We start from the raw sequence: 26,288 nt of genomic DNA, 5'->3' as shown, positions 1-26,288 counted from the left end.
TCTGCCTTAGCACTTCTCTAGCTTTGTGTGGCACAGGCTGGGAGTGTCAGGGAGTTAGGGCCCGTGAAGCAGCCCTCAGCCAGCAAAAGATGAAAGTTGGAGGATAAAAACCCCAGCTTCCTCACCTCCCTGGTGGGTACATTCTGCCTGTCTCGCAGAGTTCCCCTTTGGAGTTTAGCTTCCATCAGCAACTTGACTGTACACTCTACTGGCTTCCTGCCCTTCCTACCTCACCCCCAACTCCATGTCAGTGCTTCCTGGATGAGGGCTGGGACTAAGGTGAGGGGCCCTCATTCTTGGGTTCATGTGAGGGCAGGGTTGGCACTTGTGTGAACCTGAGGATCTCCTTACATTTTGTAGCAGGGCACCTCACATGCCTTACCCTAATCCCAGCCCTGGGCTGGAACACTTCCCAATTAAACTGTTTGAACTCAAATTCAATCTGATTTTGGGGGAACCCAACTTAAGGCAATTCCTATGGAGAAATGAGTCTCTATTTGTTATACATGGAAAACAGGCTCTGAGAAGTGAAGAAATTTGCCTAAGGTCCTATACCTTGTAAATGGGAAAGGATTTGAGCCCAGGTCTGACAGCTAGTGCTCTCTACTGCACTATACTACCTCCCACCTCTTCCTCAAGTCGTAAACTCAGTTGGGCCCTTTCTCACTTGTGAGGCAGGGCAGCTTTGACCCTAAGTATGGGAATTGGGGTGAGGGGAAGACAGGTAGTAGTAAGTGGACGATAGTACCAGCAGGAAGATGGGAGCATGTATAAACCCAGAATAGAAAGGCTGCTGAAGCCATATGCACCAGGAAGGCAGAGGAAGGCAGGAAGAGTTTACTGATTTCCTCCCAGTTTCAGAAGCCCTGGACTATGGAAGTTGTGGGCTCTTCAATTTAACAAAAATTAACCAGTAACCTATTTCACATCGGGTCTAGAACTGGGCCCAGGGGCTCCAAAGATGGGTAAGAAGCCTGCTCTAGGAGCTCACAGTACAGTGGGAGAAGGCAAACACCAAATGGATGATTATTTTAATAGGCTTGATGCAATGATGGAAGGAAGTCCAAGACACTTTGGGGTCAATAGGCCACCCTGGGCTGGGATCAGGGCCAGGAGGAGCTTATCAGGGAAGGCTCCCAAGCATCCGTGAAGACTGAGGCATGGTTTAAAGGTGAAAGTGCTGGAGAGGTCAAAGGGGTAGTCATCCCAGACAGACCACAAACAAGGACCTAGCAGTAAAGCAACTTGCTGGGTATAGGAGCCCTGCAAAGCACTTCTGAGTGGGAGGGCATGGGAGGGATGGGAAGTGGAGGGACACTTACAGAGGGCCACAGTGCCCAGTTGCCAGGTATCTTCTGCTGTAAGAAGCAGGCCTAGGAGCTGCTCAGTACAGGAAGGCCTGGCTGCATCCCAGCACTGGTACTTCAGCTGCGGCCCACCTTTCCTCCCACTGACCACCTCTCCCCATTCTTTAGGTTTTTTTCTGGACACCCGGAGATTGGCACTGAGGGGCAATGAGGGATCCTTGTCAGGATTTGTTGTTCTACTTGTTGGTCAGTGGCCAGCTGGTGTCTGAAGAGCACTTCTGGCCTCTGCTGCAGCCAGGTCTCTCACAGCTGCTCACAGACTTTAAGTCCAGGCTGCCTCTTCCCTTCAAAGGCTCTGCACAGCCTTCTCTGATACTCTGCCGAGGGTGCTAGGACCCCTGCTCCTGGGAAAATGGACGCAAGATTCCAGACACAGATGAGGGGCCCTGGTATTGCTTTGGGGTGTGCCCTCACTCTGACTCACGGGACCACAGATCTTGGTTGTCAGCATGGATCCCAGCTGGACCTTTCACATTCGGTTTCGTATCCTCTGCCAACTGAACAAAGTTGAGAGAGATGAACTCGAGGTTAAGCAGGACGCTATGCTGTGGGTGATGGTCCTGCTACCCTTCCCACTCCCACCCCATCTTGTTGCTTCCAGAGCCTCTGCGCCTGCTTGGTACCCAGCGAACTGTGCAGCAGGACTGATGTCTGGCGTGTTTCCAGGCAGTCACACCAAAACCGATACAAGAGCTCCCGTCCCTGGTCTCTATCCTGCTGTTGTGTGGAGGTCATGTACTATCTGCAGATAATGGTGACTGCTGATGAGGCAGCCTGAAGTTTTAAAGTATCTGTCTATCAGTTTTCCTGAAATGAAAATTGATGCAGTATGTCTAATCTACTGTGGTGGGCGTCTTGGTCCATGTTTTGCTATAACAAAAGGATTTGACAGCCAGGTGGCTTATATGTAATAGAAATTTATTTCTCATGCTTCTGGATCCTGGAAAGCTGAGATCAGGATGACAGCATGGTTGGGTGAAGGCCCTCTTCCGGTTGCAGACTTCTAATTGTGTCCTCACATGGAGGAAGTGGGAAAGGAACCTTCTGGAGTCTCTCTTATGAGGAGACTAACCCATTCATGAGGGCTCCGACCTCATGACCTTGTCACCTCCCAAAAGCCTGTCTCCTAATACCATCGCCTTGGGCATTAGGTTTTCAACATCAATTTTGTGGGGACACATTCAGACCACAGTAGTGAGCACTGATAAAGCAAGGTTCCAGAAGACTAGTTCAGGGGAAACCAACTTTGTGGCCTACAGGTCCACTGCAGCCTGAGATCCCTTGCCTTCTTTCCGGTAGGGAAGACCCATGTTATGTACCTACTCTCTGCACTTGGCCTACAGACTGACAGACTCCACAGCCTGGTTGCTGCCTCTCTCACCATGCACTCTACGTATCCTCTTTAGGCCCTGGTTGCTGTGCCCCCTTCCATAAAGGTGCCCCATGCTCCATGATGTATGTGTTCCTCTCTGTGGAGGACTGCTTCTGCCAGTGTACTGCCATTCTTCCTTCAAGGTTCTGCTTCCTCAACTTGCCCTGCCCACTCCCGGGCAGAGTTTCTCTCTTCCTCTTGTGTGCCCACGTTGCCTCTTACTCATTGGTATTTCCACATTTTGCAGAATCGTCCATTGGACTGCATATTTCCCAGGCAGGCCCCTTGGTCTCCTTTCCAGAGGTGAGCCAGCACTTCAAAACTCAGATTCAGTGTTTGTAAAATAGACAGAGCTCTCAGCATTGCAGGGGGGCATCTCAGGGCCCTTGACCCAGTTCAGGGCTTTAACTTCCTGTGGTCATCTTGCTTAAGTTTGTACTATGGCACTGCCTACCCTGGGCTCTGCTTAGGGCAGGCTCAAAAGGAAGTGCACCTTCCTTAATTAGCTGGTTTCTAGTAAGAGGGTGGGGCTTGGGGACATTATAACTTGGGTCACTTGTGATTTTCACTTTTGGATGCAAACCACAAGAAAAGGGCTCAGGCCTGAGGAGAGTGAACAACTGCTGCTTCTCCCAGGTAAGAGCCTTCCCCTCTGTTTAGTTCCTGTGTGCCTCAACCCTCACCCTCATCTCTCCTGTTGGCACAAACTGGAGGAATGGAGGCTGGAAGGACAGCCGCTAATCCTCGCTGGTGGCTCCCTCCCTAGCAAGCATCCCTCAAAGGCAGGCAGGCTTCATGTGGCCGACTCAGCTGAAGGAGGCCAAGAGGCCCACAGTTCTTCAAATATGTGAAGGCCCTGGGCTGGGCTATGAGGATCTGGTGATATGGGAGACACATCCCTCCCCACAGGGCTTCAGCTGGAGAAGACAGATGTAAATAGGTTTAAAGAAAGAGTAAATACTGGGGTTTCTTGGTGGAAGTTTCACAGGCCCTGGCATGTAGGAGTGCTGAATAAATGTCAAATAGAAGAGGGAATGAATAGGGGAGTGAATGAATGAATGACTGAGCTAGCCAGGCCTTGAAAGGAGAGGGAGAACTCATCACATATGTAGCCCTTAGCCCTTTCCAAAAGTAATTGCCTTAGTTGCCCTATTTTATTTTTGAAACAGACCTGTAATGTGTGTGGAACTAACATTCCCATTTGACAGATTGAGAAGTTGAGTGTAGGTGTATGTGACTGGGGAGATTTGTTAGAAACCGATACCTTGGCTCTCTGAATAAGATCCCCCCTTCCAATTTTACAAAGCTGTATGAGCACCCACCTAAGTGAACCCTGTGCTGGGCATTAAAGATGCAGAGGTGACTCAGACACAGTGGTTCCAGACTCTGGGAACATGGCAAATGAAGGCTGGACAGCAGGAGACGGCAACGCTTGTGGTCAGTGTGGCCGGAGTATGAGGGGAAGTAGCAAGAGGAAGCTTGGGCTGAGGACAATATGAACAGCCTACAATGAATGCCACAAGAGTTTTAGATTTTATTTTTCTGCAGTGGGAGCCATCACGATGTGATGGTTTACATTCTTTCTTAGGAAAGATCCAGCACAGTCACTCTGGTGATGCGCTGAGAATTGGTAGGGCGGGGAGGCGGGCAGGCTGGAGGCTGTTGGAATAATCGAATGGGAGGAAGGTCCACGGCAGTGGCAAAGGGAACTGGGAGGGGTCTTTCTACCCTCAGCTGTCCTGCCTAAAAACAGCCTGTATAGAGGTGGTGAGGGTCAGGGGTGTATACAGGCAATCTGGAGAGCTGTGTGAGCTAGCAACTCTGATGTCCCCAGCTGACGTGGAGGACAGAAGAGTCATGGGCAAAAGTGAAAGAGGAAATGAATATGGCTTTGCCGAGTTTGAAGAGCCTCTCCAGCATCTGGGTTGTGATGTCTAACAGACCAATGGAATTTGGAATTTGGCTCAGAACGGATAGAACTTTGAGCCATCGCACAGAGATTTTAATCAAATCTTGAAGATGAGTGAGATAAAGAGGGAGTGTGGAAGGTAGGCGAGAGGAGAGAAGGAGTTATGAAGATTAGGGGAGACTTAGGAAGGGGACTCAGGAGAGACTGGCTGTTGAAGCCAAGGGACAAGAGGAGTTTGCAGAGAAGAGAGAGCCCATGGCTTTGCATGCCTGAGAGAGGGCAGTGTGGGCGGGAACTGAGGGGAAGGGTGAGACTGGGCAGTTAGGAGATCTTGGGTGACCGCGGAGAGGCCAAGTTCTTTGGAATGATGGGAGTAGGAGGTAGGGAGGGGCTGTAGGGCTGGAAAGGGGTCTTTCCTGCAGTTTGCTGTTCCAGGAAGAGAGGTGGAATGATTCGGTGAACAGATGCCTTCTGCCCATCTTGGGCCCTCCACTGCATCTCCCTTTCCCTTCACCCCTGAAGGGCACCTGGATCACCTCGGGCTCCCTCGGGAACCTGCTGGAACAGCAATACCCGCTCTAGCTTGATGAGCACAATACCTGACATTTCTACAGTCCTTTACAGTGTGCAAAGGACTTTCAGAATTAACTCCTTTAATCCTCACAAGAACTGAATGTTTGTCCTATTTTAGAAGAGGAAATTGAGGCTCAGAGTTTCAGCTATGAAATGTATTCAGATTCAGCTAGGTAAGTGATTTATAAGTGATCTGAAGACACTGAGGAAGTTTCTTTCACTCTCATGATCTCGACTGCCCTGCGCAGCCCTTTGACCTATGTTGTTCCCCCATTTGGCAGATGAGGAAAACCAGGCCCCGAGACTGGGAGATGGGGAGGGGCGGGTGGTGGGCAGTGGCTCTGAGCACAGGGCCCTTTCAGCTCTGCATTGCTGCCCCTTCCCAAACCCACGCAGGAGCTGAGGTTTATATTGCACATTAAACTTCCCAAAGCACTTTTTCAGGTGTTATTCCACTTAATGCTCACAACAACCTTGTGCTGGTAGATATTCTTTCCTCCTGTGTTACGGATGAAGAAAATGAAATTCAAAGAAGTCTAAAGTTTGTGTCACTGGTGGCACAAATCCACACCTGTCCCATCTTCTTTCAGGAAAAAATTTACACATCTCACTTGGGATAAAAACATCCATAGTCCAGCTCTCTAGTTGCTCCAAGCACAATTTTGGCCCCTTCTTACCTAAAGCTCTAGACGTCCCCAAACTCCCCAGCACAGCAGCATGTCCATCTCCGCTGCCTATGTCAATCCCACTGTGATTGCTGGTAAGGCTGTGAGGTTCCCTGAGGACGGGGCCCTGTGGCCTCTCTCTATACACCAGCATCCAGCACAGCAGGCATCATTAAATGTGAATGAATGACAGAATGAATGAATGGCATTGGGAATAGAAATCAGCCTTCTTGGTGCTCTCATTAGAGATAGTTCTGGAAAATGAGGGTGTTCTGGTTGATTACTAAAGGATCTTTGATGGTCAGAGGTTCTGAACTCTGCCCATAGCTTCCTTCCTGGTCCCCTTCAGAAGGAAGAAAGTTAAGGGTCTGGGTCATAGCCTCCCAGGACCTGTAGAGTAAATGGTTCACCTGGGCTGTCCCTTTCCTCCTATAGGTGGCCTCCCCTGCACTGCGGAACCACATGGACCCCACTGGGCCTATAGGAGAAGGAGCCCCCTGCTACCCCCGGGAGGGCTTGCCCTGCCCCTCAGACAGCTCTGAGCTGGTAAGTTCGGCACTGGGTCCCTGTCTCATGCCCATTCAAGGCTGTCAAGAACAGGATTGGCTCACAGCCATGCCACCCCTTTGGGTTTGCCAAGCCTTTCATATCTGATCTGGTAGCTATCTCCTCTAAGGCTCCACGCCACTGCAAGGTGGGCGTCATCTCCTCATCTTACAGCTTAGGAAGAGGGGCTCCCAGAGGTTATGTGCCTTGGGTTAAGGTGTGGCAGGAGCCTGAGCTGAACTGAGGTGTTTTGGCCCCAAACATATTGCTTTGGCCACCTTGTCACATGGATGTTGCCCTTGCCCGGAATGGGTTGACACAGTCTAGAAAGGACCTTGCTGGATTTTTCTGGTAAAAAGCTGTGTTCTTAAGGCCATTCCTGTCCCCACTTTTCTGGTCACTCTTCCGGGCCTTGCTGTCCTCCACACATCAGACACACAGAGATGATAGTGCTGAGCCGGACCTGGAGGTTACGGCACGGCTTAGTCTGCACGCTCAGAAGTGAGCTCAGAAGTGAGCTCAGAAGTGAGTCTCTCTTTTTCCTGTTGTCTTGATCAAGATTTAGAACACTTGCATACCACATCCTAGAACAGGAAACACTTGTGTAAGCCATTTCATATCCTTTAGTCTCTATTTCCTCATCAGTAAAATGGAAGAAAAGAAAGTTGGGTCCTCCCACCCCTGGGAAGGTTAAGGGAGCTAGTGGAGCTAAAAAAAGACCTGCACAGAGGAGGCCCGTGGACAAGCCCTTCAGTGTCCCCTGCAGCTTCTTTAGTTTTCCGGCTCATTCTGACATCTGCTGGATTTGGCTTGCTGCCCAAACTATGGGTATATCACCCCTCTCTGCATTTCATGCTCCCACTTTACCATTGTCCAACCTCTGTCCTAGACCTTGCTGTAAACATTTTCTCTGTGCATAGCCCATGGCAGGGCTGCAGGCGTGAACAATACCAGCCGTGGTGGCTGGCCTGCCGCCACCTTCTCACTCACTTGCCTCCTGGGGCTCCTGCGCCAGTTCCACACCTGCCCTGTTGGCTTCGTTGCACACATCTGCTGTGTAAAGACAATTCCCTTTGGCTTTGGGGGACTTCACAGGGAGGCCACATTTCCCATGGCCTTGGCCCCCATCAGCATCACGGGCTCACCCTTGGCTCCCCTTCCCATGGCAGAGGAGGTTAGATGACCATGCGTGGTCAGAGTGCAGCCCATCTCAGAGTCCCCACCCCTCTCTCAGTTCTCCTTTTGTCACTAGAAGGAACATGGAATCTGGCTCTCCAGGCTGGCTGTACCTCGTGTTCTGAGGAGAGGGAACCCACGTTTCAGTGAGCAGGTCCGACAGGCCAGCCACTGTCCCACCCCATCTTAGTCCTCACAGCATCTCTGAGAAGTGGGTGCTATTTTCCTTCTTGCTCAGTAGAACAGAAAACCCACTCAGAGAGGTGAGGAGACGGGCCCAGACTGATTGACACGAAGGTGGTGGAAGGAGCCAGCAATGAAGCCATGTTGGATCCACACTCTCTGATGCTTTGCTTCTCGCTCTCCTGGCTGAGGTTTCTCCCCACTCTTCCTGGGGGAGGTTGGTGGGGAGACTCCAGTAGCTTCTTCTGGCTTCTGCGCACCCCCCAGGGTTGGCTAGGGAAGTCCTCCCGTCTTTCTTGTGGCTTCTGCCATCTCGTAGTCACTCCTCCTACACCTCTCCCTGCATAGAGGAGGAAAAGGAAGAAAAACATCCAGCTGCTCAAGCCATTGACTATTCTTTAATACTACTGTTGTTGTTAAGTAGTAATAACATACCCTTCACACCTGAACAGCACTTTACACTTTCACATACACAATCCCCTTTAATTCTTATGCTCCCAAACCATTCAATCAACAGATCCTTCCTGGGTACCAGCCTTGAGCCAGCTACTCCATATGGCCCTGAGATGCAGTGTGAATAAGACATGGCCTCTGGCATTGAGGTCTTGGGGGCCTTCTGAGTGTGATTATTCTCTCTCTCTCTCTCTCTCTCTCTCTCTCTCTCTCTCTCTCTCTCTCTCTCTCTTTTGATAAGAGGTGACTCTTGTCACCTCAGATTTGACTTGACCAGGGCCACACAGCCAGGAAGTGGCACAGCAAGGACTCTGATGTAAGTTTCTTCATCTCACATCCTATGGGGTTTCTTTGCTACAACGTTCATCAGCTTTTTGGCTATTTCGAGGTGAAATTGCTAGTTTTTATAAGGCTTCACATTTATGTGGAAATACCTCTGCTGTCAGACTGATCTGGGTTTAAGTTGCATCCTGCACCTTAATAGTTTCTTGGGCCAGGCAGATGATGGTTCCTCTCTGAGTCTCAGTTTCTCATTTGTAACAGTAATAACCCCTTGGAGCATACATGGCTGCTGGAAGAATCCATGTGAATGTAAACGCGGAATTAAACCTCGGGCAATCCCATCAGGGTCATTTGTGACCTTAAGTCTCTCTTTACCATTGTCTTTCTAAAGCAGTGGTGGGACAGTCATCCCATCTCCCTCAGTGGGTGGCCTCTCCTCCCGGGCAGGGGTCTTCTTAAGCTCCCCCACAGCAGGCTTCTGGTGGAGAAGAACCAGGGGTGTCCTGTCCTCTGATCTCCCTGCCTGCTCCTCCCTCCCTTAACTCTGACCCTCTCCTGGCCCAGCTTTCCCCCAACTTCATCCCTTTGCACTGAAGAAAATCCCTTTATGTTCTTCCCCCAGATTTTCAAGTGACTTTTTCCCTTCCTTTATTTAGGTCACCCCCACAGGGAGCACTTCCCTGACCAATATCCGCAAATACCTCTTCCTCTGGGGTCACTCTCGGACTTCCATTCTTGCTTTTTTTTTTTTTTTTTTTTTAAATAGCTGCCATTACTACCAGAACATATTATCTGTTTATTTGCTTATTTTCTGCCCCTACACTGTAGTGTGTGAGCTCCACAAGGATGGGCCTCAGCTGGCCATGCCGCGTTCAGTGCTTAGGATGTTGCTGGACGCGGAGGCAGGCCTCGGCCAGTGTTGTGGGAAGGATGGCCGACTGCAGAGAGGGCTGTTATTGAGGCGTGGCCTCCAAACTCTCCTCACCACCTCACCTTCAGATTCTCTGTCACTTTTTCCTGGGTTCCTTGCCTCAGTTTCGCTCCTGTCACCTGCTGATTTTGGACTTACGGGTTCAAGGCTTCACGGGACCTCTCCCTATATGCCCTACTCCTCTGCAAAGGCAGTTCTCCTGGGTCTGACGCAGTCCCAGGCCCCACAGGGCTTCTGGGTGAGGGAAGCCCAGGGGGAGGACCGACAGGACCCAAGGCACATCAGGGTGGCCGCACTGGGCCCCCAGACCAACCACTCCCTGCGGAGGCCCGGCCTCCCAGCTTTGGCATTGGCCTACTGGGGAGAGCTGAGCAATAAATGTCGAGGGCATGTTAAAAAAAAAAAAAAAAAGTGAGGGCTGGGTCTGCTCAGGCTCCAGAATGGAGTGGATCTGAAGCGGGAAGCACCTGAACTTGAGGTTTGTTCACGCATGTGTTCATTCATTTGCTCATTCAATGACAACTCGCTGAGCAGCTCAGGGTGATGTGACAGGAGAAAGGCCTCGCCAAATCCACCATTCAGTGAAGTAGAAGGGGCGGGGGATGTAGGGAGCTGAGAGGGAGCCAGAAGGGAAAGGAGCAGAAGGAAGTGGGTGGGTCTTCCCTCCAGAAAGGAGCCTTCTGAGGCTACAGGACCTGGGTGCAGGCTGAGAGCGGCCAGAAAGCCTGGGTATGTGAGGAGGTGAGAGGTGGAGCTAAGCAGGTACTGGGGAAACCCAATGAGACTCAGAGGGCACTCAGGTCAGCCCTGGAGGAGCCGAGGAAGGGGTGCTGGTCTGGCCTTGTAAAGGGGAGGTGAAAGCTGGGTAGTGCTGTCCTGTCTTAGTTGGAGCTGGGGAACTCGGCTAGGTCTCTTGCCCAGATATAGGCCTGTTTCTCCTCAGGTACAAAAGTGTCTGCAGCAATTCAAGGTGACGGGGGCACAGCTGCGGCAGATCCAAGCCCGCCTCCTGGGGTCCATGGAGCGGGAGCTCAGCGGGCAGGCCAGCCCTGCACCTACTGTCCGGATGCTGCCCACATACGTGGGGTCCACCCCACATGGCACTGGTGGGTGTCATAGTACAAGATTGGTGGTCAGGCTTGGGGAGAGGGTTCTAATCTGGGGGAGGGGGAAGTTTATTATCTCTGTCCCTATCTCTAAGGTTCCCATCTCTAAGGTCCCTTGACAAAAACTTTGCAGGCTTTGGAAATGTTTCTGGAAGACAGAGGGCTTGGTCTCACTAGCTGCATGCCTCTCTGTGACCTACTTGTCCCCAGAGCAGGGAGACTTTGTGGTGCTGGAGCTGGGAGCCACAGGGGCCTCACTACGTGTTCTGTGGGTGACTCTGACGGGCATCAAGGGGCACCGGATGGAGCCCCGGAGCAAGGAGTTTGTGATTCCCCAAGAGGTGATGCTGGGTCCTGGTCAGCAGGTGAGGAGGGCTCACCACCCAGGCTTTGGGACCCAGCAGGGTGGCCGGGGCTCTGGTGGGCAGAGCTGAGCCCTCACGTGTCCACAGCTCTTTGACTTTGCTGCTCGCTGCCTGTCTGAGTTCTTGGATGCACTCCCCGTGAGCAATCAGAGCCTGCAGCTTGGTTTCAACTTCTCCTTCCCTTGTCACCAGACAGGCCTGGACAGGGTGAGGCAGAGCGGGCATGGGCACGGTGGGTGGAGGGGCTGCAGCCTTGTGAAGGCCGTTGGAGGAGTGACTGACTGGCTTTTCTGCCCCCAGAGCTCCCTCATTTCCTGGACTAAAGGGTTTCGGTGCAGTGGAGTGGAAGGCCAGGATGTGGTCCAGTTGCTTCGAGAAGCTATTGAGAGGCAGGTGGTGAGTGGAGGCAAGGCCGTTGGGAGGGCTGCCCCAGTGGCCTGGGCCCGGCCCCAGGCCCGGCAAACATAGGCGGTGCCTGTGCTTCTGGGATGGCCTGCTATCCTTTTTCGCTTTATCCAGTTTAACCCTGGGGTAAATGCTACTACCATTCCCATTTTCTAAATGAGGAGACTGAGGCCAAGAAAGGTCAAAGCGATGTTCAGGACCGTAGAGGGGAAACGAAGATAAAAAGGCTTGATCCTGTCCTTAAGGACCTCACGGTCTAGTGGGGAAAGCATTCCAATAAGATTGTCTCCACTGAGGAGGTGGTTCTGATGACTCTGGGAGCATTGAGGAGGGCCCACCACAACCTGGGCAGGGACTTTGCCAGGTGCATAAGCTGGGGCTGGGGAGGAAGATCTAGTTTTATAGAAGGGCACATGCCTGAGAAGGCAGGCCCTCTGGACTAGTCATTTAGGTGCTGTGTGAGCAGCTGAGGTCCAGGCTGGGAGGAACGAGCTTGGAGAGCCAGGACAGGATGAGGGGAAGCCCGTGAGGTTCCTACAGTGCAGTCTTCAAGGTGCCATGCTGGCTTCCCCTTGTCCTGGACCTGTGGGGGGCATTGGTGTTCTGGAGGGGTTGGCTGAAATTGGGAGCCACCGAGAGCCCCAGTGCCTGAGTTGGGGGTGGAGGAGCCAAAGGGACATGGCATGGGAGGAAGACCTCCCTCTGTGGGGTAGGGGGTCCAGAGGGTCTGTGACGGATGTGCGGAGCACGCAGACACGCGTGTTTCATGGGACCTGGGGATTTCCCTCGAAGACAGAGCCCCAGCCCTGCCCCTCCCCCAGGTTCTCTGCCCTGCCCTCTCATTGTCCAGGCCTACAGCATCAACGTGGTTGCCGTGGTGAACGACACAGTGGGCACCATGATGGGTTGTGAGCCAGAGGCTGGACCATGTGAGGTCGGGCTCGTCGTAGGTGAGCCGTGGGCCATTTGTGGTAATAGGTGGGAGGCACAGCTGCCTAGTGGGCAGGCCCTGATGGGCTCATCCCTGACAGACACTGGCACCAATGCATGTTACATGGAGGAGGCGCGGCACGTGGTGGTGCTGGACGAGGACCGGGGCCGTGTCTGTGTCAGCATTGAGTGGGGCTCCTTTGGTGATGATGGGGCCCTTGGACCAGTGCTGACCACCTTTGACAATGCCCTGGACCAAGAGTCTTTAAATCCTGGTGCCCAGAGGTAGTCTGACCTTCTTCTCTAGCCCTGCTACTGCTCTGCTCCCCACTCTTTCTACTGTGCCTGTGCTCCGGCCCCCGGGCTCCACCCTCTCCCTCTGAGCAACTCCAGATTGTTCCTTGAGTGGTCCTGGCCAGGCTCAAAATAGAAAGGGCTCAAGGTTCTAGAACTTAGTTTTTAACAGCTGGCCCTCCCTTATTCCTGCCTCTGGCTAGCCCTAACAAGAGTTAGAGATTGGGGGTAGCTGAGTAAAGTGTCCCCTGCCCTTCTTTGTGTCTTACCATCCTCCAGAAGGCCCCTAACCCTAAGCCAGAGAAGGCAGTGGGGTCTGGGTAAACACTCACCTGTCTCTTGGGAAGCTATTTGCCTCTGGAACCTCTAGTCCGGGGACCCCAAAGAAAATGACACTGGCAGGTGGGGCCAGGTGGGCTGAGGGCTTAGGAAAGATTCTGTCCAGTTACCCTTCCCTCCTGCAGGTTTGAGAAGATGATTGGGGGCCTGTACCTGGGGGAGCTTGTGCGGCTGGTGCTGGCTCACCTGGCCCAGCTCGGGGTCCTCTTTGGTGGCTGTACGCCCCCTGCCCTGCTGAAAAGAGGAGGCATACTCCTGGACCACGTGGCTGAGATGGAGGAGTGAGTGTGGGAGACTAGTAGGATTAGACCAGGGGATTCTCCACTTGGGAGCTTGGAGGATGCTCTGTTCCCAGGCAGCCACGGGGCTTTGGGGGAAGTAAGGAAGGGAGCATCTGGGCTTCTTAAGCCTCAAAGTGGCACCCTGTCCTCCTAGTCCCTTGGCTGGGGCAGCCCGTGTACCTGCCATCCTGCAGAACTTGGGCCTGAGCCCCAGGGCCTCGGACGCTAAGCTTGTGCAGCACGTGTGTGCGGCCGTGTGCACGCGGGCTGCCCGGCTCTGTGCTGCTGCCCTGGCCGCCGTCCTCAACCGCCTCCAGCACAGCCGGGAGCAGCAGACGCTTCAGATTGCTGTGGCCACAGGGGGCCGAGTGTTTGAGCAACACCCCAGGTATTGGGAAAACACAAGATCCTGTATGAGCAGGAACATTTGTGTTTGTGACACACACCCAGAGGGCAGTGACTACTAATGGCACCCGAGCAGAGTGAGGCCAGACAGGTGTGGGGGTGGGGGTGGGGGTGGGATGCCAGAAGAGGTCAGAGGAGAGAAAAGATCCTGTTCAAGGGAAGAGTCCCTGGGGGTACTGGGTGTGTGACTAGTGTACAGATAGATTTAGAATTAAACTGATTTGCAGAGATAGGGCCCAGGGTTTCAGTAAGCCCTGGGGGTCAGGGCCAGGTTCCAGGGTATGCTTGGTATGTGTCTGTGTAGGTTCCTCAGCATCCTGCAGGAGACAGTGAAGCTCCTAGCCCCTGAATGTGACGTCTCCTTCACCCCCTCTGTGGATGGGGGTGGCCGGGGTGTGGCAATGGTGACGGCTGTGGCTGCCCGCCTTGCTGCCCACCGGCGCCTTCTGGAGGAGACCCTGAAGCCGTTCCGGTTGAATCTTGAGCAGCTGGCAGCAGTGCAGGCACAGATGCGGGAAGCCATGGCCAAGGGGCTCCGCGGAGAAGTCTCCTCCCTCCGCATGCTTCCCACTTACGTCCGGGCTACCCCTGACGGCAGTGGTGAGGGCCTGGCCTGGGTGTGGGGCTGGGATATGGGCTCCTGAGGATCACAGTGTGTGCTCAGATGAAGCCACTCGCTCTGTCCTGGCACTAAGGGTCTCTGTCCCACAGAGCGTGGGGACTTCATGGCCCTGGACCTCGGGGGCACCAACTTCCGGGTCCTCCTGGTACGTGTGGCCACAGGAGGCGTGCAGATCACCAACCAGGTCTACTCCATCCCTGAGTGTGTGGCCCAGGGCTCTGGACAGCAGGTACCCATAGCCTGGGGCTGAATCACGCATGGGGAAGGGCTGACAGCACCCCCCAGCCCCTGCTGACTTGCCCCGCCCCTCAGCTCTTCGACCACATCGTGGACTGTATAGTGGACTTCCAGCGGAAGCAGGGCCTGAGCGGGCAGAGCCTCCCCTTAGGTTTTACCTTCTCCTTCCCGTGCAGGCAGCTCGGCCTGGACCAGGTGAGAAAGGGAGGGAAGCCATCCCTAAGGGCTTTCCACCCACATACCCTTCATGGAGTAAGCAGGAGGCTGGGCAGCAGCTTCCAGTGCCCTGGGCTTGGCGGGGGGTGCAGATGGAGGCACCACTGGGCCGAGCCAACGCTCAGCCTTAATTTCCCCAGGCGTGCTGTGCCTGGGTGGATGGGTGTGGTGATATGGCCTGGAATCCAGGACCACGGAGAGGCTTGGGGTGAAGGACACGGGCACCTCTGGGGGCTGCCAGTGGGCAGAGGAGTGGAGCCAGGGTTAGGTCTGGGCATTTGGGAGCAGTGTAGGCCCAGATCCCGGCTGCCCAGCAGACACGCTGCGTGTCATCTACAGCACCAGTGTTCAGGCCTAGTGTCCTGTGGGGAATGACGTTTGTTCCAGTCTCTCGAAGGGGCTTGTGCTTGCATGGGTTCTTTTGCCCTCTTTCCCCTTGCCAGTGTCCCCCTCTCAGTGCCTGGCTCAGGGCTGGGTGCCTGACGGGCGGCAGAGCGGCAGGCACTCAGCACACACCTCTGTGTGTCCTTCAACAAGAGCGTTAGGCTTTTCATGCACACGCCTTGATGGCTGTCATGGAGATGGCTCCTCCTGGGCCTCTGATCCACACTCCCAAGAGTCCCTTCCTCAACACCCCCATCTTTTGCCAAAAAAATCCCCGTGATAAGGAGCCGCCTGCTCCTGCAGGCATCCTCTGCGTTCTTCCATGCTCGTGTCACAGAGAAGCTTTGCCTCCGCTGCTTCACCCAGCCCTTGTGCGGCTGTCGCCCTCTGCTCCCCCTCTGAGTTCTCAGACACGTTCCTCTGTACTTGGCCTTACTCTAGCCCGCACAGTCGGCAGTCTCTCTGCTGGTCCTCTTTGCTCCAGGCTAAGCAGCTGGTGTCTTTTGATTATTCCTTGTAAGGTGTGAGAAGCAGGTGGGACTCCGGATGCAAAATCAGGCTTGCAAGAAACACGGTCCTGTTAATTTCCAATTGCTGAACTTAATTTCTGTGTTGAGCCTATATTCTTAGGAATGGCAAAACCAATTTGGGGACCCCATTTCCCAGGTAGAGGCCCCTGTCAGCTGCACAGTGAGCGTCCTTTGCTGTAAAGAATGTGCAGATATGCAGGATCCTCTCGAGCAGACGTCCAGGCCCCCGCAGTCTGGACTCTGCCACTTCCTCTCTTGGGTCTTGACATGTCCCTGGGTGTTAGCTAGGGAAGGAGGGAAGAGGCCTCATCTGTTCTCAGATCACCTAATCCTTTGTGTCCTCCCCTCCCCACAAGTCTGTGCCAGAGTGAAGAGCACTGGATAACAGGGGGTCTTTGTCTGCTGAGCAAGAAAGCTTTGCTAATCCTCTTGTTCTGTCTCCCCCAAATTAGCCTTCCTCTCATTCCCTCTCTCACTCTCTCTGGTTTCTGTTTTTGAGACAATAAGCACAGAACACCCTAGCTGTAGTTACATGGGAAAAGGAATAAAGGGAAATATTACTGGGGAAAATATTGGTGAATATTTCTAAAATCTCTTGCCCCAAAGATTGCGGACCTGCTCTTTATACTCTTACCTGGGACAGAGCGGTCATTTTCTCCTAAATGGAATAACCCCCCTCAGAGGAAGCACACTAAAATGAGTACAGCCAAGCCCCTCTCACTAAGTTCATAATTTAAGGCCAATTTCTCACAATAAAGGCGTATCTGTCTTGTTCCTTCCCATCTTGCCCAAGTATCTGGGTTCCAGCTTTTCTATTCGTCCTTCACTAATATCCAGATTACACGCCTGAGTCTCCCATTGACACAGCTCTGTCCCAACTCTTAGAATTCCTCCTCTCAAGCAACTCTTGCTATTTCTTTCTGGAAGAGCAGAATCTGCTGTCATGTGACCCTCAGGCTTCTCTGTCCTCTCTTTTTTCGTACACAGTACCCATTTTACCGGCTTTGTTCCTTCCTAACTCCTATAAAAGGCCAATCCTTCTGAACAGTTATCTTAAAATGGCCAGACCCTCAGACCATCTGAGCATTCTGGCACTACAAGACATAGGTCAGACAGTTATTAATAGGTTTCTTCACATTGGGAGGCTCCTGGGGAGTTGGGAGGGGGCAGAGAGCAAGGCCCTCTGCCTATGGCAGAGTGGGTCCAGAATCCTGCTTAGGGAGGGGGAACGTCGTATGCTTCTGATGAGTTGCAGGCTTTGGGGAGGCCAAGTGAGATTCCAAGGGGCCTTCCTGTCTCTGCTAGGGCATCCTCCTGAACTGGACGAAAGGTTTCAATGCATCTGACTGCGAGGGCCAGGATGTTGTGCATCTGCTGCGGGAAGCCATCGGACGCAGACAGGCAAGGGCGGTGCTTTGGGGCTGCAGCAGGCTTTGGGGGGAGCAAAGGGTCTCCTGCTTCCTGAGAGGGGGGCCCTTCGCTGTAGAGACCTCTGGGTCCAGCAACGGTTGCCATGACGACCACGTTGCCCAGCAACTAGCAGCATCCTTTTGTGTGCAGGCAGTGGAGCTGAATGTGGTTGCCATTGTCAATGACACGGTGGGGACCATGATGTCCTGTGGCTACGAGGATCCCCGTTGCGAGGTCGGCCTCATTGTCGGTGAGGAGGGCCTGGTCTATCGTGCTTCTACTGCCTGATGCTAGTTCGCCGCCTCTTGTTGCTTCCTCAGTTTGGACATTCCTCTGGCCTTGGGGATGTGGGATCATTCCTGTCTAACCTAGCGGGGCCCTGGAACACTCTATTGGGCTAGGAGTCTGGAGCTGGGGTATCTAGCCCCGCTCAGCTGCTGACTCACAGTCATTTAAGTTCTCTGAACCTCAGTTTGCCCTTCTGTTAAATGAATCTGAGCTTTGGCATTGTACAGATTTGGGAGGAAATACTGGTCCTGCCATTTCCACCTGTATGACCTTGGGCAGGTCTCCAGATCCTCAGTTTCTTCATCTCTAAGATGGAGATAATGTTAATGCTTGTTGTTGAGGGGTCTTGAAGATGAAAAGAGGGGGGCAAAGTGCTGGAGCTGGGTGGGAGGCTGGGGGTTGACAGAGCTGTGAGAGTCCTTCAGGTCGTCCAAGATTCTAAGTATTCAGCACCTATCCTGTGGCCACCTGGGGCTGGATGAAGGGACAGGAAGACATAGAGAAGCGGAGAAACATCTGCCTTCTCAGAATTGACTGTTTAGCAGGGGTTGAGCCCAGAATATCATGTAATAGTCAGAGAGAGGTGAATCTAACTCTGTGCTAGGGCGACAAGGCCGAACTCAGAAAGAAAGGGGTCCCAATATGAGTGGGACTTGCAAAGAAAGTCTTGAAAGAAGGCATCTGGCTAGGCGGGGGAGGAGGGTGCCTGCAAGTCCTTGGCATCAATCTCCTAAAGCACGAGGTACATGGTAGCCTCCCATGGGACCAGGAGCTTCTTGAACATGGAGCCTGGCATGGGGAGGTGCGCCCAGATTGCTGTGGGAATAAAGCCCTGGGTGGAGGAATTCCAGGTGGGGCCGACAAGGAGACCACTTGCCTAGAGATGACTAAGTAGGAGAGGAAAAGAAGATGCTTTTGCACAGGGAATGTCCTCTGCCCGGAATGCTGTTCCTTTCTGTACTTCTTGGCTTCAAGGCCAAATCCAAATGTCACTTCCTCTCTGTAGCTTTTCCTGATCTTCTAGGCAGGAAGACTTGTGGTGCTCTTGCACCACTCTTTGGTCACATATAGGCAGTATTGGACCTGTTGGGTCAGACAAGAATGATCCCGCACGGCCTTACCTCTGGCCACTGTGGGGCTCCTTGAGTCTGACTTCTGTCTATGTCCCCAGCTCTTGGCTCAGCATCTGCTAGTTTAACTAGAGACCTGAAGGCCAGTCCAGGTTGCTTAGGCCTCTCGCCTGCAGACAGTGGGGGCTGTCATACATCTCCCAGGGGAATGACATGACTGATGGCATTTTTAGGCGTATGCTGGGGAAACATGGGAGATGCACTGATGATGGTGCTGTTAGGGAGCATAGAGGAGGCCCAGAGGGCTTGGTGCTGGCAGAGTCTGCAAAAAAAAAAAAAAAAAAAAAACAAAAAAGTCAGGAAGAAAGGAAGACTAGGACCTGGGGCAGGGCACGAGCATGAGGGGGATGGAGAGGTAGGAAGTGAGACCAAATTTTGCCAGCTCAGAGTGAGGAGGGTTCAGAGGTGTCTTGTCTGTACCAGTAAATGGCCCCCATCCCCTGTGTGGCCTCCCTGCAGGAACGGGCACCAATGCCTGCTACATGGAAGAGCTTCGGAACGTGGCGGGTGTGGCCGGGGACTCAGGCCGCATGTGCATCAACATGGAGTGGGGCGCCTTTGGGGATGATGGCTCTCTGGGCATGCTCAGCACTTGCTTCGATGCAAGTGTGGACCAGGCGTCCATCAATCCTGGCAAACAGAGGTGTGGTCCTGAGCCGGGCAGGGGTGGCTGGTGGTTGGTGGTGGCTTCCGCCGGTGATAGTAGCTGGTGGGGTCCCTGCCCTGTGTGCACACACACTTTCATGCAGGTTTGAGAAGATGATCAGTGGCATGTACCTGGGGGAGATCGTCCGACACATCCTCTTGCATTTGACCAGCCTTGGGGTTCTCTTCCGGGGTCAGCAGACTCAGCGCCTTCAGACCAGGGACATTTTCAAGACCAAGTTTCTCTCTGAGATTGAAAGGTGCTGGGACCTGCATTATCTCCCCCACCACCCAAACATGTCTATCTGTCCAATTTGAGTGGCATGCTGGTTGGAGGGAGGTCTACACTGGAGGACGGAGAAGTTGGGAGAGAGAGGTAGCTAACGCAGCCTCTCTGTGTGTTGTTATTCCTTCCTGTCCCCAGTGACAGCCTGGCCCTGAGGCAGGTCCGAGCCATCCTGGAGGATCTGGGGCTGCCTCTGACCACAGATGACGCTCTGATGGTCCTAGAGGTGTGCCAGGCTGTGTCCCAGCGGGCCGCTCAGCTCTGTGGGGCGGGTGTGGCTGCTGTGGTGGAGAAGATCCGTGAGAACCGGGGCCTAGAAGAGCTGACCATATCTGTGGGCGTGGATGGGACCCTCTACAAACTGCACCCACAGTGAGTCTGTGTTCCAGGCTGGGCAGGGAGACATGGCCAGGTAGAACCTGGCTGTCCTGGGCTCACCTCAGCCCCTTCCCCTCACAGCTTCTCCGGACTGGTTGCGGCCACTGTGCGAGAGCTGGCCCCTCGCTGTACGGTCACCTTCCTGCAGTCAGAAGATGGGTCGGGCAAAGGTGCAGCCCTGGTTACTGCTGTTGCCTGCCGCCTGGCCCATCTGGGCCAGGTCTGAAGAAGTCTCTAGGAACCAGCTGTGTTGGACCAGGGCCCAGGCCCTACCTGTCCCCCAGCCAGGCCCAGCCACCCAGGATTCCCAGAACAGCCCGTGTGTGACCCCTCTGTGGCCACCGGCCTCCAACTCTGGCTTCCCGAGATAAGTAGCACTCAGGTTAGCAATATATATATATAATTTATTTACATTCACGTCCGCTAAAATCCCTACGCGCCCCGGCGGCCGGGCAAGGCTGTGTACATAAGGCCAAGTGTAAGTGCATGAATGCACTCAAGACAGAGTCAGGGCACGAGCTTCACACGACAGGCCCCAGGAGCGGGCACACCACGGCACGCACACTCGCCATTGTCCAGCCCGGGACTCCCGTTGCATATTCACATGCCCCATTGGGCAGGGCTCCTCGAGGCTGGGGGCGGGGGGAGGAACTGGGAGGAGCTGTTGGGTGTCCCTGGGTGGGTGGGAGAAGGGCAGCATGTGATAGGCTGATTTGGACTGACACTAGGTGTGAGACGTGAGTGGCCTCCGGGTGTACAGCATGAGATGTGTGTGCGGGGGATTCGTGTGGGATGACACACGAGACATGCATGGGCACGTACCCGTGTGGGGGTCGTGTGCCTGAATCCAGGGGCTGTCCCCCGTCTGGCTGTGGCCCTCAGTCCCGTAGGTTTGGAGCCAGGCCCTTCAGACGTGCCCCTACCCAGCAGGCACAAAAATGTTTGCATAAGGTCCAGCTCAGGTGGGAGCTCCAGGGCCACGTCCCGAGCCCAGCGTGTGCGCGCATGCCATGTGTGTGCAGCCCCTGGCCAGGGGCGGGAGGAGAGGTAGCACCACACGCATACACACACACAGATGGGCTGGGCCCAGCCCGGTTCCCGGCACTGTCCACTCTGGGCCCTGGGGGCAGGTGGCAGTGCCAGCCTGGTCAGGCAGGCCATGGAGGGGCAGGAGTGTGAGCAGGGTCTGAAGGGCCAGTTTGAGGGACAGTGTCCGCCAGGAGGGGGCCTGTCCACGCAACTCCCTCAGATGTTGGGGAGGGGCCCCATCTGGCTTCTGCCTGTCCCTGGTGGGTCCCAAAGCTGGTGAGAGTGTAGGCGTTGGGGGCCTGGCTGGCCTCAGCATTCGGCCTCCGACACTGTGAAGAGGCCACCGTCCGGCTGGCCTAGTCCGGCCACTGCTGCAGCCAGCTGACTGAGGTTGCCGTTGGGGAAGTGCCTCGCCTCCCACAGGTTGAGGATCATGGCTGTGGGGCTGGGCTTGGAGGCAAAGAAGCTGAGATGGCTGTGGAGAGGAGTGAAGGAAGGGAGCCTGTCAGTGGCCCAGGCTCACTCCAGGCTGCTGCCCCCCAGACTACCTGAGGGCAGGGCCTTTCCTCTGCCAAGCGGGGGTAATACCTGGATGCTGGTGGATAGGGCACAGGCCCCACAGAGCATCCTGCCCACCCCACCCATCCTACCCTGCCAGGATGAACTGCCAGTGGCCTTTGAGCCCCTCCCCACCCATCTCTCACCTACCTGTCCAGGTGGAGTTTCTGAGCCAGAGTTCGCCAGTCAGCACCCCGGCTACAGGGCAGGTCCAGGCTGGTAATGATCTTCTGCCGAATGAGGAAGGGGATCTTGAAGGCACTGGGGCCCACTAGGGCTGGGACCCCCCCTTCACTCTCCAGAGCTAGCAGCTCAGTGAACCTCGTGTCCTGGGGGAAGGAGTGGAGATGGCTGTTAGAACTCCCCCTGGCCCAGGCCTGCAGCCACCTCCTGCTGGGGCACCACCCAAACTACCCCAGGATGTGGCGCTGCGCTGGCAATGGTGCTTCCTGGGCGGGCACCCCCTCACTGAGGCTCACAGAGGTGCAGTGAGCTACTCATAGTCTCACAGCCAGCGAGCCATGGAGCCCACCGGCCTCATTCCCCTCCTCCCGCCCACCCGCTCTCCCCAAGTCACCCTCGCCAAGCCTCTGCTGACCACTCCGAACCCGCTGTGCTCCTCCCGCCACCTGTGTCCTTGCACTTAGTCCCCACTGCCAGGAACGCCCTTCCCTGGCTGCTGCCTGTCTCATGCTTACTGATCCTTCGAGGCCTGGTACAAAGTCCCTCCTCAGGGAGGCACGGGGACCCAGGCTGTTCCACCTCTCCCTTCTGCTGCTCCCATATCCTCCTCTGTCCCCTCCCCAAGTCCCACCACATCTGTCTGCATCTGTCTGTGTTCACACCTGCATCTCTCCCCAGAGACTCGGAGGAAGCTGTCAAACAGATTCTGGTTTTAGGGGGAGGTGGCCAGGTAGGCCTGGGGTGGGGGGTGGCGCACATTAGGAGGGTGCTGACGCCCCTCCTGCCCACCTTGGTGATGTTGAAGTTGATGTTGAAGCTCTGCCCATCGCCCTCCACCTGCCACACCCACACCTTGCAGGCCAGGTCACTGGTGCTGGGGCTGACACGCTCCAAGGTGAAGGTGCAGTGCAGGTACTGCTGTGTGCCATTCCAGATGTGATAAAAGGGTATCTCCTGAGGGGGTGGCAGAGGGGCCATGTCAGGTGTGCCCAGTGCCAGGTGCGCCCAGCTCCAGGAACCTTGAGTGCCCTCACCTGGTAGCTGACAAGGAGCTTGCTCTTCCACAGGGAGCTGGGCACGTCATGGATGGACAATCGCAGGTTGTGGTAACTGTCCTTCAAGTGCAGGACGCGGGGCTCCTGGATCAGCTGTCCTCCAAGCTGCTTCTCCAGCTGCACCACCTCCTGCAGTGCCCCCGGTGGTTGGCTGAGCCTGGGGGCCAGGAGGGTCCCCCACCGCCACCCCTCCACAGGGCCAGGGGCACTCCACCCTCAGTGCCAGGCACATGGCCTCCCGGTGGCAGGTGGGGGGCGGTACCTTGAGTGCATCACGAGTGTCGTGCAGGCAGTACACTCGGATGTTGTACTCTAGGGAGGTGCAGGCCACAGGGGCAAACAGAAGCAGCTTGAGGCGTTTGGCAGCGGCCACGCTGAGGGCCTCTCCCACCAGGGCGAAGCGGCCCAGCTGCTCGGTGAAGATGTAGCAGGAGCCGGCCTCCAGCTGGCAGTAGTAGAGGTGGGAAGGCGCCTCCTCGCCCAGGTGCAGTACGTCCTATGGGCAGGGCCGGATGCATCAGCTCATGACCAAGTGAAGCTCTGAGGCATGGCCAGGAACTGGGGACAGGAACGTGGCTCAAGGGCCACATGGGAAGTGGGGTTGTGCTCAGAGCCCTATGCTGGCTCCCTGGGGAGTCGGGGGGTGGCGGACGGGTAGCCTGCTTACCTCCCAGCTGCCCTCGCAGGACTGCTTTTTGAGGTGTAGGCTCCAGCTCTCAGGGCTGGGCTCCCCGCAGTGGTCCATGGCAAGGATGACAGGTCGGGTGAGCAAGACTCCGGGGGGCCCGCAGCTAACAATGGGACTCAGCAGGGTCTGACAGCCGGCTAGGGGCAACCTCAAGTGGGGAAGTACAGGTGGGGAGAGAAGGCCGTCAGTGGGTTGCCCTGCACCTGGCAGGACAGGGCAGGGCAGCGGCACCCCAGCTGGGAAGCAGAACTGGGCAGAGCTTATGGGCATCTTTTCCCTGGCCCGCCCTCAGCCCAGGCCAGACCAAGCCCGACAGTGGGAGGGAAGGGGGCTTCCTGGTGACTGCAGGCAGGGGGCAGGACCCACAGCCCCAGTAGCAGGGCCTGTGCCCACACCTCACATCCTCTGGCTTGTGCAGCGTGAGGTAGATCTCGTAGATCTTTCCACGGGGTATGGCATCTGGGGGGATGAGGAGGCTGATCCCTGTGACAGAGCGAGAAGAGAGCTGGGGATTACAGGGTTGCAAAGACTCAAAACGCCATCCTCCGCCAGCCTCGACATGAGCCTCCCTTTGAGGACTGACTGGTGCTATGCTGGCCTGCGGACGGAGGTGCCACTGAGACTGTCAGGCTGTCCAACTACCCACACAGGCATGAAGCTGAATCACAGTGACCCCAAGAGAGGCCAAGGGAACTCAGGTGGAAAAAGCATGCCCTGTTAGCCTGGGCACAGAAAATGCTGGAACAAAAAGTGCCAGGTATGCTGCATACGCTGCCCCTGCCTTCCCTGCCTCCGGGTGGAAGTTCAGCTCCCTGGCCTGGCATTTAAGGCCTTTCACCTGTCCTCAACGGCCTTTCCAGTAGCATCTCCAGCCCAGCTTGTGCTGCATCATCGCCATTCTGAGACGACTGCCCTGAACATGCCTCTACCTGGATGCTCTGCCCTCCCGCTCTGCGCGAGTTGCCCCCCCCCCCCACCATCAGCCCTAGCCACCTACTCTCAGCTACCATGCATGACTTTGCTCCTCACTTGGCAGTGACCCCCTGCAGATGGGGCCAGGCCTTGCTCACTTTGGTAGCCCTCCCTGGTCTGGGGCCATCACACACATGTCCTCGTGTCCAGCTGATACACCTCTGTCCCAGCATCTTGCAGGGATGTGCCTGCTGAGGGAGCAGTGGTTCTAGGCAAGAGGCGGCGGGGCAGGACACGGGAGGACAGGGCTGGGGAGTTGCTCTAGTGATGGTGAGGTGTGGTCCTGCCCCGCCTTCCTGGCCTTTGGGGATAGGGATCCCCTACATAAGGAGGAGGGGACAAAATTTTATGACTTTACCCCATCAAGTCTAAAAGCACGTGCATGCTCTCTAGAGTGGGCGACTGGGTGGGCTGGCCGGAATGTCACCACTCCCCAGAAACTGAAGCCCAGGAGAGGGGAGCCAGTAATACAGTATTTACAGCTACTGCTTCCTTCACTAGCCTGTGCTGCCTCCTGGTACAGGCTGCCAGTGTTGGTGACAGTCCCAGAGATCTGCGCATGAGTGCTCTCTGTGGCGGAGGTATGCACACCCCCATTTCCGTTCAATGAATGCTCAGGAGCCCAGGAAAGAGAGGGAAAACCACGGGCCCCGCTCTTGTGAAGCACACAGCCCAGTGGGGAGAAAGACAAGTAGACGGCAGTAAAGGGTGATGGGTGCTGGGGCAAGGCAGGGAGAGCAGCAGCTCGCCCACCCCACCCACTGTGCGCCTGTTGCCTGCTCCTTCCTAAGAGCTTGGCACGGACCATCTCACCTCATCATCCTGGCAATCCTGGCAGCAGGGACATGAGGCACAGAGAAGGAGAGCTGCCAGGTCAAGACCCAGTGGATGGGGAGAGGGACTCATGTGTGCAGAGGGCAGCGTGGTGTGGGTGGGCGCTGAGAGCCCACTGTGGCTGCCACTTGCAGAAGCATGCTTGGGAGGGGAGAAGCCATTGCTGCTGGGCCATTGTGGCCTTGTCACGTGGGCTTTGCAGGGGGCATTGGGAAGCCCCAGAAAACGTTCAGGCAAGAGAGGGACGTGATAAAGTTTGGCTTCATTGGGTGAATACTAGGAGCTGTGAACCAGATGACAGGTAGGTGTGGCAGTCAGGGCCCAGCAGCGGAGAAGACAAGAAGCAGGAGGATGGATGCAGGAGCATCTGAGGAGGAAGAATGATGGGATGTGTGTGTGACCGAAGCTGGTGTAGGGGTGGGGGGGGCAAATGAAGAAGAGTAGGAGGTCAAGGTGACCCCCAGTTTCTGGGTCAAACAACTCGACTGTGCTGTCCTTGAGGTGGGGAAGGCCAGGAAGCAGGAGGTTCTGGGGGCGGGTGGGAGACGGTGCTGTTTTAGGCACAAAGAACCTGAGGTGCTGTGAGACATCCAGATGGAGCTGCCCAGGAGGCAGCTGGGTGTGCGATTCTGTCGCCCGTGAGAACTGCGGCTGGGGACGGAGGAGTGGGAGCGATCCGCAGACACGGCGGTTAAAGCCATGGAGTGGGATAGGGCGCCGGGAGGGAGCCCTGGCGAGCACCTACATTTAGGGAACAGGCACCCAGAGAAGTTGGAGAGGGGACAGAAAATCGGGGCCACAGGGGCCACGTAAGGCGAGGGAACAGAGAATTTCAGGGTGGGAGTGGCCAGAGGCTACAGTCCTTCCTCAAAAGATGACCACGAAAAGGGTCCACAGATTCTCTGTCAACGTGTCTCAGGGACCCCGTCAGGTTTACTGAGGCGGCGGGTGGAGGAGCACCCTGTCCAGGGGTTTGTGCTCTGCTGTCTCTTCATCTGCCCCAACTCACGGCCCAGAGCCCGCACGGAACCCGGTGCATGCAGGCTGGCCGGCTGGGTACTTGAATGGACAGAAGTCCTATGCCTTAGGCTACAGAGGGGTGACAGCTCCGGCCATGGGCCCACTGCCAACCACCACTGGATCCCCTCACAAACTCTACCCCTTTTCCTCACTGGCCTGGCTCAGCGCTTGGGGTGAGGCTGAGCAAGACAGGAAGAATCTCGGGGCTGTCCTGCCCTCCTCCATGAGGGACACGTGGGCT

At 55.4% G+C, this 26,288-nt stretch overlaps 2 protein-coding genes across 8 annotated transcripts in view; one reads left to right on the top strand and one right to left on the bottom strand.

Moving 5' to 3' along the window:
* Positions 1 to 1,306: 1,306 nt before the first annotated feature.
* Positions 1,307 to 26,288, top strand: part of HK3 (hexokinase 3) — a 31,415-nt gene continuing 6,433 nt past the window's right edge. For 2 of the 5 annotated variants that reach the window (XR_001598538.2, XR_004952185.1), the window contains exons 1-19: positions 1,307 to 3,375; positions 6,322 to 6,432; positions 10,401 to 10,563; positions 10,774 to 10,928; positions 11,016 to 11,135; positions 11,229 to 11,324; positions 12,184 to 12,283; positions 12,365 to 12,548; positions 13,022 to 13,177; positions 13,332 to 13,565; positions 13,887 to 14,182; positions 14,294 to 14,433; positions 14,517 to 14,636; positions 16,877 to 16,972; positions 17,132 to 17,231; positions 18,859 to 19,042; positions 19,149 to 19,304; positions 19,469 to 19,702; positions 19,790 to 20,090. Coding sequence is in view for 3 of the 5 variants with exons in the window: in XM_016158302.2 (XP_016013788.1) it covers positions 6,349 to 6,432; positions 10,401 to 10,563; positions 10,774 to 10,928; positions 11,016 to 11,135; positions 11,229 to 11,324; positions 12,184 to 12,283; positions 12,365 to 12,548; positions 13,022 to 13,177; positions 13,332 to 13,565; positions 13,887 to 14,182; positions 14,294 to 14,433; positions 14,517 to 14,636; positions 16,877 to 16,972; positions 17,132 to 17,231; positions 18,859 to 19,042; positions 19,149 to 19,304; positions 19,469 to 19,702; positions 19,790 to 19,934 (2,763 nt within the window). In the remaining 2 variants the exon portion in view is untranslated. Of the gene's footprint in view, positions 3,376 to 6,321; positions 6,433 to 8,485; positions 8,561 to 10,400; positions 10,564 to 10,773; positions 10,929 to 11,015; positions 11,136 to 11,228; positions 11,325 to 12,183; positions 12,284 to 12,364; positions 12,549 to 13,021; positions 13,178 to 13,331; positions 13,566 to 13,886; positions 14,183 to 14,293; positions 14,434 to 14,516; positions 14,637 to 16,876; positions 16,973 to 17,131; positions 17,232 to 18,858; positions 19,043 to 19,148; positions 19,305 to 19,468; positions 19,703 to 19,789; positions 20,109 to 26,288 lie in introns of those variants that run through there. The other 3 variants (XM_016158302.2, XM_016158303.2, XM_016158304.2) reach the window with 3 other exon arrangements.
* The window catches only part of UNC5A (unc-5 netrin receptor A), a 58,752-nt gene continuing 52,578 nt past the window's right edge, over positions 20,115 to 26,288 (bottom strand). For 2 of the 3 annotated variants that reach the window (XM_016158305.2, XM_016158306.2), the window contains 7 exons: positions 23,617 to 23,704; positions 23,201 to 23,369; positions 22,796 to 23,029; positions 22,513 to 22,662; positions 22,268 to 22,432; positions 21,446 to 21,624; positions 20,116 to 21,212 (listed from right to left, as the gene is read on the bottom strand). In XM_016158305.2, coding sequence (XP_016013791.1) covers positions 21,047 to 21,212; positions 21,446 to 21,624; positions 22,268 to 22,432; positions 22,513 to 22,662; positions 22,796 to 23,029; positions 23,201 to 23,369; positions 23,617 to 23,704 — 1,151 coding nt within the window. In that variant the 3' untranslated portion in view covers positions 20,116 to 21,046. Of the gene's footprint in view, positions 21,213 to 21,445; positions 21,625 to 22,267; positions 22,433 to 22,512; positions 22,663 to 22,795; positions 23,030 to 23,200; positions 23,370 to 23,616; positions 23,705 to 26,288 lie in introns of all 3 variants that reach the window. The other variant, XM_036225016.1, reaches the window with a different exon arrangement.

Source organism: Rousettus aegyptiacus, unplaced genomic scaffold, assembly GCF_014176215.1.
Source record: "Rousettus aegyptiacus isolate mRouAeg1 unplaced genomic scaffold, mRouAeg1.p scaffold_m13_p_7, whole genome shotgun sequence".
Classification (NCBI taxonomy): domain Eukaryota; kingdom Metazoa; phylum Chordata; class Mammalia; order Chiroptera; family Pteropodidae; genus Rousettus; species Rousettus aegyptiacus.
Note: the sequence above shows the minus strand (reverse complement) of the source record. Positions and strands in the feature narration are given on the sequence as shown.